Genomic DNA, 10,236 nt, shown 5'->3' on the forward strand with positions numbered 1-10,236 from the left:
TTCCAGTGTCTTAACCATTTTGCCACATATTGTAGCTGCTCGTCCGTAAAAATATACCTCAAATATATCTATTCAGAATAATGAGGGACTCTGAGGGACTCGGTTGACAAACTTACTGTTCCCTTTCCGAGAACTAACTACATGAAAAATAGTTTTAGTTACAGCGGCGCAACCCTTTGGAACAGCCTACCACGTAACATTAGAGAGTTTGGCTCATTAAATCAATCAGAGGTCGAGGTAGACATGTAATCAGGTGTATCAGGAGAGAAGCAACACAAGTAGGCCGAGCCAGATTGTTTTAAACAGCATGTTTATTATTATTGGCTACAAAACGTTTATATTCCCTTACATGTCCTTGTGGAACAACGAAAGCCAAGCAATTACTTTCGATTACTTACTAATACAGTAAAACTGTTTAGGTATGCAAAGCAAAGCATAATTAACATAAAACCACGATATCCGTTGTTGACAAGTTATCTTCTACATTGTTGTTATTTTGTCATCTATGGTAAAGAAGCGTAGATGGCTAATAATTCACCGGTCGGATCTTCATTTCAGCTCTTTTCGCCGAATCTGATTTCCAACTATTCCACCTAAGACCGTCACCACCCGTGTAACTTCCGTTATGATAGATACCATTCAAGTTGCTGGTATGACAGTGTCTATACCACCAGGCTCCTTTATACTGCATAGCACAGTTACCACTATGACTGTCGTTATCTTGGTCTTTTGTTGTAAATGGATAACCATTATGATAATCCAGCGAATCTCCAGCGGTTCCTAATCGAAATGAAGCAGAGACTAAATAAAACGTAGTCGAATTAAAAGTTACTCACATTCAGTCACTCAAAAAATTGTAGTCAAAATTTAGCCAATCGGAAACGCAAACAATGAAATTTCACTAGTGACAGTAATAATTCGTTCACCCAACCAGCAACGCGGCGATCTATTTTCACTGGTGATGAATTGAATGAAGGAAGAATGTTTCAGGCAGCCGTTGCTCTCAAAAATTGCGCGTTTCTTGAGAAACTGCCGAAGAAAGGTTTCTTTTCAACTTGTTATATATCGGACCGTTAGATTATTTCTCTCCCAAATCACACGAATTGGAAAGGAATCAACTTTTGTTCAAGTCCACTGGAAAACTGGGAAGCAGGCAATGGCATCTTATAATGGATTAATCATTTGAAGTGGTATTTTGTTTTCCTAGTAATGCAGATTAAAATTATCGAATCCCCTGATACAATGCGAAAGTGAAAGAAGTTGAGGCCAGTTTAGACAGTGACTCAGGCTATTTACTGTATTGGAAACGTGGCTTGTTTTCATATCGTCCAAGTAAATGTGTCGTGAAAAATACCAGAGCTTAAAGATAAAACTAACCTGAGTAACTTCCTATGCTCAGCTGGTACTTAGCTCCCTCGCTCCCAACTCCAAACGAATCGTACTCGGCGTAAACAGTGTTTCCTGCTAAGTCTTCCAGGTCAACACGGAGTTTATATCCTCTGCTGTTGGTCAGGCGGTGTATCTTATCAAGTCCGAGCCAAAACTCGCCACTCAAATTACCGAACCCTCGTTTGTAGTCAGCCCAGACGCGGTAGAAGTCAACCGAGCCGTCCATTCTTCTCTGGAACACTGACCACCCTCCTCCGGCTGCTGTTTGGTCACAGAAAACATCAAAAGCACCTAATCCATCAGGGTTGATTGTGTACACACCACTGTGTTGTATTCCAGATTTGTACAGCTCAGCACAGTCCTTATATGCAGCTGTATAACAAAAGATCGTAAAACAAAACCTGATTCAAAAATTTATTTGAGAGAACACATCGACCCCCTTCATAAATGGCTGTCAATTGTGAATTATACATAAGTATAACTATTGTGAATTATATCAGCACATTACTTTATTAACATAACTCTGACTAACCTTGTTTTTGACTTGATAATTTAAAAGAATTTCTACCCTCAAACGAGTTTAGTGAGGCTAATGTAAATGCACACAAAAGAGTTATTAATTGGCAGCCATTTGTGAAAAGGGTCTATTAACCAAGTCAGGATATGCATTATCTTTATTTTAGCAACACTCTACCTTTTACCTGACCAAGACACTTAGCTACTGGGATTAATAAAATTCCTAGCAATGGTCTATGTCTATTTCTATGTCTGTCCAGAAACTAACATCCGGTTGAATATTTAAATGCTTTTTCGAATTCAATTTAGTAAAATAAATAAATTTGACGTTGTTGTTTGGTAGACAACGGCGACGAAAAGAACCGAGATGCAATAAGGAAGCGGAAGACGAATTTGCTGCTTATTATAAACGCTCTTCTGTTTTATCAACGTTGCCGTTTCTGATATGGTTTGCTTAGGTCCATTAATTTCCATGGAAACAAAAGGGAAAGAAAAAATTATAATACGTATGTGGGTATACTCTCTGTTCCCTGTCCTGTGCAATACATATACATTCCCTCCTACCACACTAAGCATACCCTCACCTGTGCAAGTTTTACCATCTCCAGTGAATCCAGCTTTACAGGAACAAACATGAGATCCGAGAGTATTCTTGCAGTTGGCATTGACATCACAGACTCCAGCTGAAGCACTACACTCGTCGATGTCTGCCAATAAAGAAATTAAGAAAATGACATATTCAACTTCTGGAACAAGAGCTAAAATATTGGTGAAATCGATTTCATTTAAAATTTTGCTAATGTAGTTGTTTGGTAGAAGATAGGTTGTTAAGTTGGCCTCCATACATGTATTTCAGTAAACGGGTCGGTAATAAAGTCGATGAGTAGGGAGAATCATCTGTAACTAAAGAAACCTAGAATCTTACCTCAGAGGCTTATTAAACAAGGGATTACCGATAAATTGCAAACCGAGGAAAAGGCGATGTAAACTAGTACTATTCCTCTATATTCACCATCTAACCACGCATATTTTAGTTATGAGAAGTTGTTGCACGATAAAAAAAGGTCATGGCAAATGCTTGCACCCTAAATACCAGGCTTAACCTGTAGTTGGAAAAATATTACGGTATCTAGGAAAGGTCTATTTTGTTGACGTCAGCAAAGATTCACCTATCAGTCGAAAAAGCCGATTGTAGCTCAGGAGTGTCGACAATGTGACTGACTGGCGACCCCATATTCTAATCGAACAGTACATTTATCTACCTTTACATGTCTTTCCATCTCCACTGTATCCAACTTTGCAGGTACAAAGATAGGAACCAAGAGTGTCCTGGCAGTCGGCGTTGACATCACAGACTCCAGCTGAAGCACTGCACTCGTTGATGTCTGACAACAAAGAAAATAAGAAAACAACCCTGCGATGGACTAGCATCCCATCCAGGGGGGAGTAGAAATACTCCTAGTCGCTTCATGCTATGGAAACCTGGATAGGCTCCGGCCTGATGGGCCACTTGGCTCGTATGCAAACTTTACCTTTAGGAGAACTAATTTATTTCACTGCTGTTCTTGTAACCCCCCTCACTCATCCTAGGGACTGGACTTAAACAGATTGGCTACAAGCGAAAGAAATCAATTGTGCATAATTATTCTTATTAGCATTACTTGACTCTTACTTACCTACAGTCCTCATGTCACAGTGAGCAAGTACAATCTTCCCAATCCAGAGAAAATGCAGCCAGTACATGCCGTCAACCGCGTATTCTCCTTCACTCGCCTTAATTTCTTGGCACGATTCTCCGGGCATTTCCGGAATGGTACTGAGACGGACTGGGGAAAGACAGCAAAATCGATGTCAACAAGAAATTATTCTTGGAGTGCTCCAGAAGGTAAAAGCAAAAAACTAAAACAAAAACAGACAAAACAAACAAACAAACAAACAAACAGTGAAATAAAAGCCCTGGGGATAATCCCCTATATGGGCTATATAGGTATGCGCAGCCCCAGCTGGTAGGGTTTTGGTCATAAATAGGGTATCGATTTTGGCCATTTTGGTCATAAATAGGATATGGTTTTGCACTCTAGTCTTGAACTGGGTATGTTCTTTGGAAGCAGCTACTTTTTCAGATCATAAATAGGGTAGGGAGAATCGCAGATTTTGGTCATAAATAGGGTAAGGGTTTTGAGAGGCGCGCCGCACACCCCCATCCAATTTTTCTAGGAGTATTGCCCGGAATAAAAGATCAAACCCATTAAGAATTAGTATGAAAATTCAGATTGATATTGTGAAATGAAAGGATGGTTTTCAATAGGGTAGTAGCCACAAGCATACGTCGATAGAAACAGATGTAGTGCAATGTTGATAATAAGCGCCTTTTATGTGGAAAATTTCGTAACAAAGCCCTACGGCGGCTACGTATGTTGCTTACATCATTGCAGTTACACTTGTGTGCTATTGAAAACCAGTGGATCAACAATATTAGCCCATAGCTAAGCAATAGTGTGATATAGATAAATGACGGTGATTGATGAGTTTAATGTTTTGGTCACATGAATTTACCTCTATTCATGTCTCGTTTGAAGTAATATCTGTCAGAGTCGGGAACGAAGTCTTCAGGCCTGGCTTCCTTGGTGCGGTTGTTCAGTTCACACGTCGCCTGGGAAATGACGTAATTAAAACTTTGGCATCTAACGTCGCGATAACATTCTCTTAAGCACACATTACCGAGTGACGCTCTGGTGATCTTCTTGAAGATGTGTCGCCGTAGCATCATTCCCAAGATGGAATATTCAGCATCACCGCTACATTCCTCAACAGCCGATTCCACGGACGATTGCTGACACAGCAGAAACACAGCTATGACGTTAATGCGCTGGAAATCTATCATTTTTTTCTAGCTCTGACGCTGTTAAGTTGAAGAAGTACACCGTAGTCCTGTAGTTAATGGTTGGAAAATAGCACTATTACATGCACGAGAATATTACATAAAACATGAGTACAAAATTGTTGGGCTGGAGTTAGTTAGGGACAAACCTCCTGGTAGTATTATGAGAACATTCGTAAGATATGTCGCTCTATATTGTACTTCGATTTGTTTGACCAAAGTGAGTGCATATACTTCAAACTGCAATCCTTGCTCTTTATGTCGTACAGGTAGTCGAAATAGAATGGTAACTACAGGGAGCTCTCTGGCCTTCCTATGATATGCGCTGGTATAAATTTTTGTTGTAGTTGTTCTCGTACAAAATCAAACCCATCTATCTCGCTTGTGAACGTCTTCAATAAAACAGGTGGCTGTGGAAATCTGTTTGTAGAAATAGCTTTATCTTCAAAGATTGAGGTCTGCAAAGAAACATGCTCTCCCATGCTCAGTGAAATGAAAAGCAAAACAAAATAAGTTATTTGAATATCTTGAATAAGGGGTAGAAAACTTCTTCTTTTCAATTCCAGAAGTGAGAGTACAATTTTACAATTTAAAGTAGGTCACTCCAAAAAGCTTGCTTTTTTTGTCTTCGCCTATAGCAAGTAAACATTCAGCTTTTACATTCAACGGTTTTTTTCAGCCTCTAAAGTGCCCGCTATCCTGGAGAAATTCGTCTCGAAACTGTCTTGGCAGCCAGACCGTGTTTATGCGACGTCATTCCGCCAACTCGAAATTGGCGGGAAGGATAAAAACCTGCAACTGACTGGGCATCCTTCACAAGGTCAGCAAAATCTATTTTATCCACTTCGCTATCTTCAATGCTATCAATTTGGAGTGTGGAGTATTTTGGCTCAAGAGCAGCCATAACCCAAAGTCGTAGTTAAAAGGCTTGTCGGAAGCCATTTGGACAACATCTCTCGGACAGAATGGCGTCACGAAAACGCGGCCTGACTGCTGAGTACTGTTCAAAATGGGGGCAGCGATGTTCGAATTTGGGCGTCTTTGGAGACGAATTTCATAACGAAAACCTGCACTTTAGGGGCTGAAGTTTCGGTGAGTGGCTTAACTTAGTGCAAGGTTTTTATTAGGATTGACAAAAAATATATGTTTCTTGAAGTGACCTTCTCCTTTAAGAGTAAAATGCGATAGAACTGCCATTAGCCCGAGTGTATGTGCATATGCTGAAGTTGAAATAAACTCGTTATTTCCAATGTTTTTAGAACTATCTTCCATGTGCAAAGCGGAAAAAATGGAATCGAATATAAAAGAATACTGATTGACTGTTTCGCCACAGATCTCTACATTTAAATGTTATGATGAAGATCAAAGTTTCCATGAGTATCTCCGTTAACACCGGTAACCACGATTATGGAATTTCTCAATTCTAACTGCTCCGCACGCAAACATCACCCGCAGTTGACAGCTGTACGTAAGTAAATATTAAGAGACTGATGATTTCAATTTCCAGTAGTGTTCGTTTTGAAGTTACTTGGTAATTGCCGCTCTCAGAATCGAAAATATGACTGTAAATTTTCAAGCACTTGATGACATATTTTGGAAGCTACAGATTTTTTAAAGGTTTTTGGAATATATTAAGTATTTGTATGATCACATAATGTGTGTTTGTTTTTAATTTTCGTGTTGATTAGCCCACAATGTTTTTATCTCAGTTTTGTGGTTTGCTTTTAAAAGCATTCCTCGGTTACCTGTCAGTTAGGGGGCGTGACACAGCGAGGCTGAAATTTCCAAAGCAGTTCCATCAATTGAAGGAAGCAAACCAATTTTAGGTTTCAGACAGCACAAGCCTTTAATATTAAACATTTATTATATGGCTGTGTCTCACAAGGACTGGGAACTACGGAATTTTGCGAGTTTGATTGGCTGAATTCAATATTGACCGCGGTCTAGATTTTCCCATCTAGAACGGCAACCAGACCGGTTTCATTTTGCGTTGAAAAAGTAGCAAACTAAAATACAAAAATGTTCACCATTTTCTATTATTTTCCTCTCAATCATTTATGGAACTGCCAAAAAGCCTGATGACAAAAAAAAATAGAGAGGACCAGCAAATTTCGGCAGGTTTAAGTTAAGCTCATCGCCGTTCGCAAGCAAAATGTCAGCTAGTACAAACCAGTTACATTAAACGAATTAAAGTTTTCTTCTTTGCCATAAAATAAACATCTTATTAACCGAACTAAGTCGGTCTGTATGGGAGAATCTTGACCTCGGTCATGTGTACAGACCTCGGTCAAGATTCTCCCATACAGACCTCCTGCTCGGTTAATAAGAGCTAAATATACATCTTTTTTAAAGGAAACGCGAGCACGAATATTCTTAAAACAAAAAGAGAGACCAACCTAGATACCCATTAATCTAAGGCAGGGTGAGGCGAGGGGTAAATATGAGAAAAAAAAAAATCACTTCACTAGTAGAGTTTCCGAGCATACGTGGTTTAGCTATAAGGATCGGAGCGAAAGCAACCACAAGACAATTGTGACTTTCTTTTGTTAACTGATTGAATTTAATACCTAAAATGTTGAGAAGCATTTACTGCTTCATTTAATGAAACTTTTTTCCTGTGTCGGGATTATTATATCTCAATGTTCAGCTTTCTATTTCCCAGTTTTGGGCCAAAAGAGATTAAACTGGATGCGAAAAAAAACGCTAGTAAGCATTTAATGATTAAACATCCTTTGTCCTATGTCCAAGTTATGTTATACTTAGCATCCCTTCAGTCCAACGTGTGACTTAACTGGTCAAGCAAAGGAAATAGTATGACGTATGCACCTAGGTTGGCTCAATTATAGCAAATTTTGTCCGAAAAAGTTTGATAAGCAGACAACAATACATCAACACTCTCAAAACTACACTCGGTTGACTTCGAGGTTCTCGGGCTTTTGCACGTTACGTTGAAAAAAAAAAGGTTGAATGGGCAAACAAAAGTGGAAATACATGGCGTGGTGGTGATAAATTGTTCTTGTTTGAATTTTAGGCCGAATTCTTAACTTTTGAATGCTGGCTTATTTTAATTTTCCTTTTACATTTTTTTCCCCTTCAGAAGACACTTCCTTTGGAAGTCAACGCTCTCCTTACGTTCAGTTTTTACTGTTGCTGTATCTTTTTGTCTTTTGTTTCGCTTCGTATATCTTTGGCTTGTTATCTTTCGGTCTTTGTTTTATTTGTTTCCCTTTTTTCCTGGGAAACTGGTAAATTATCACCCAAATAAGGCGGGGGTGACATGAATTAAGACTGCATTTTGGTTGGGTATTATGGTTTTAACGCAAATATCTCGTTCACGCTTCAAGCAGTCAAAAATCTCTGAGCTCACCCCACATATCTACGTTTTGGGCTGTTTTGCAATTTTTTTGGTGATTTTTGGGTATATTTGGGGATAAATAGTTTTTCTCAAAGGGTTAGTAAAATTTATGGAAGTGGGAAATTTTGAAGATTAGATGTTGTTTCAAAATTAGAATTTGAAGTTAAAAATTAGTAGACGTACACCAAACCGCAGTCAATCACCGCAATCATCCACAGTTGACATCTGTACATATTAAGAGACTGTAAATATTAAGAGACTGATGATTTCAGTTTCCAGTAGTATTCGTTTTGAAGTTACTTAGTAATTGTCGCTCTCAGAATCGAAAATATGACTGTAAATTTTCAAGCACTTGATGACATATTTTGGAAGCTACAGATTTTTAAAGGTTTTTGGAATATATTAAGTATTTGTATGATCACATAATGTGTGTTTGTTTTTAATTTTCGTGTTGATTAGCCCACAATGTTTTTATCTCAGTTTTGTGGTTTGCTTTTAAAAGCATTCCTCGGTTACCTGTCAGTTAGGGGGCGTGACACAGCGAGGCTGAAATTTTCAAAGCAGTTCCATTAATTGAAGGAAGCAAGCCAATTTTAGGTTTCAGACAGCACAAGCCTTTAATATTAAACATATATACATATTTTTTAAAGGAAACGCGAGCACGAATATTCTTAAAACAAAAAGAGAGACCAACCTAGATACCCATTAATCTAAGGCAGGGTGAGGCGAGGGGTAAATATGAGAAAAAAAAAAATCACTTCACTAGTAGAGTTTCCGAGCATACGTGGTTTAGCTATAAGGATCGGAGCGAAAGCAACCACAAGACAATTGTGACTTTCTTTTGTTAACTGATTGAATTTAATACCTAAAATGTTGAGAAGCATTTACTGCTTCATTTAATGAAACTTTTTTCCTGTGTCGGGATTATTATATCTCAATGTTCAGCTTTCTATTTCCCAGTTTTGGGCCAAAAGAGATTAAACTGGATGCGAAAAAAAAACGCTAGTAAGCATTTAATGATTAAACATCCTTTGTCCTATGTCCAAGTTATGTTATACTTAGCATCCCTTCAGTCCAACGTGTGACTTAACTGGTCAAGCAAAGGAAATAGTATGACGTATGCACCTAGGTTGGCTCAATTATAGCAAATTTTGTCCGAAAAAGTTTGATAAGCAGACAACAATACATCAACACTCTCAAAACTACACTCGGTTGACTTCGAGGTTCTCGGGCGTTTACATGTTATGTTGAAAAAAAAAGGTTGAATGGGCAAACAAAAGTGGAAATACATGGCGTGGTCGTAATAAATTGTTCTTGTTTGAATTTTCACGTTAGGCCAAATTCTTAACTTTTGAATGCTGGCTTATTTTAATTTTCCTTTCGTTACAGTTTTTCCCTTCAGAAGACACTTCCTTTGGAAGTCAACGCTCTCCTTACGTTCAGTTTTTACTGTTGCTGTATCTTTTTGTCTTTTGTTTTGCTTCGCATATCTTTGGCTTGTTGTCTTTCGGTCTTTGTTTTATTTCTTCCCTTTTTTTCTTGGGGAAACTGGTAAATTATCACCCAATTTAGTTAAAAGCCTGAACTTCGGAGCTTTTGTTATTTGGATTTTGTTTCTAAACATGATTCTATAGATCTAAGGGGAGACGAATTCTTTCCACAGCGGTAAGAGCATCGAAATTAAATTAACTACTACTAAAATAAAAGATTCAAACCTCACTGTTTGATATCCTCCCGCGTGGCTCACATGGTCATCAGAAATGAATAATATCGCTGTCTAAAAGCGGCAAGTTATATGTAAAACAAAATGCAGAGATACATGCGTGTTTACCTTTTCCTAATCAATTATTTAGTGTGGTGCGTGGCTGCGTACTAGGATCTTTGACTATACGCCAACGCAAACATGCAAACTTGATATGGAAAAAATATGGACGACAGCTCCAATAGCCCTTTTCAAGGTTAAGTTTGCTCATTTACATTACAATAAAATCTAGCATGTTTGTGAAACAACTTCGGGCTATTTTGTAGTTTTAGCCCGAAATTGCTTCCCAGCATCCACGTTGGATTACATTGTAATGCAAATGAGATAAATTAC

At 38.4% G+C, this 10,236-nt stretch overlaps 1 protein-coding gene across 2 annotated transcripts; it reads right to left on the minus strand.

Moving 5' to 3' along the window:
- Positions 1-293: 293 nt before the first annotated feature.
- Positions 294-10,029, minus strand: LOC149105031 (uncharacterized). 2 transcript variants are annotated; one of them, XM_089271393.1, is made up of 8 exons: positions 9,857-10,029; positions 4,936-5,244; positions 4,462-4,836; positions 3,582-3,731; positions 3,168-3,290; positions 2,490-2,612; positions 1,378-1,761; positions 294-780 (listed from the first exon to the last, which is right to left on the minus strand). In XM_089271393.1, exons 3-8 carry the CDS (start codon positions 4,787-4,789, stop codon positions 527-529), a joined length of 1,362 nt encoding a protein of 453 aa, XP_089127519.1. In that variant the 5' UTR covers positions 4,790-4,836; positions 4,936-5,244; positions 9,857-10,029; the 3' UTR covers positions 294-526. The 2 variants fall into 2 exon arrangements, with proteins under 2 accessions (XP_089127519.1, XP_089127518.1); XM_089271392.1 differs by lacking the exon at positions 4,936-5,244.
- Positions 10,030-10,236: the final 207 nt, after the last annotated feature.

The sequence above is a fragment of the Orbicella faveolata genome, unplaced genomic scaffold (genome assembly GCF_042242905.1).
Source record: "Orbicella faveolata isolate gen_17 unplaced genomic scaffold, um_ofav_v1 contig_34, whole genome shotgun sequence".
NCBI lineage: Eukaryota > Metazoa > Cnidaria > Anthozoa > Scleractinia > Merulinidae > Orbicella > Orbicella faveolata.

What these genes read in the sequence shown, in the direction of transcription:
- LOC149105031 (XM_089271392.1), bottom strand. Translation starts at nt 4,789, where the DNA reads ATGATAGATTTCCAGCGCATTAACGTCATAGCTGTGTTTCTGCTGTGT. An exon ending in AGATGGTAAAACTTGCACAG is followed by an intron (nt 1,762 to 2,489) that starts GTGAGGGTATGC and finishes TTTGTTATACAG; the next exon opens with CTGCATATAAGGACTGTGCT. An exon ending in GAGCATAGGAAGTTACTCAG is followed by an intron (nt 781 to 1,377) that starts GTTAGTTTTATC and finishes CATTTCGATTAG; the next exon opens with GAACCGCTGGAGATTCGCTG.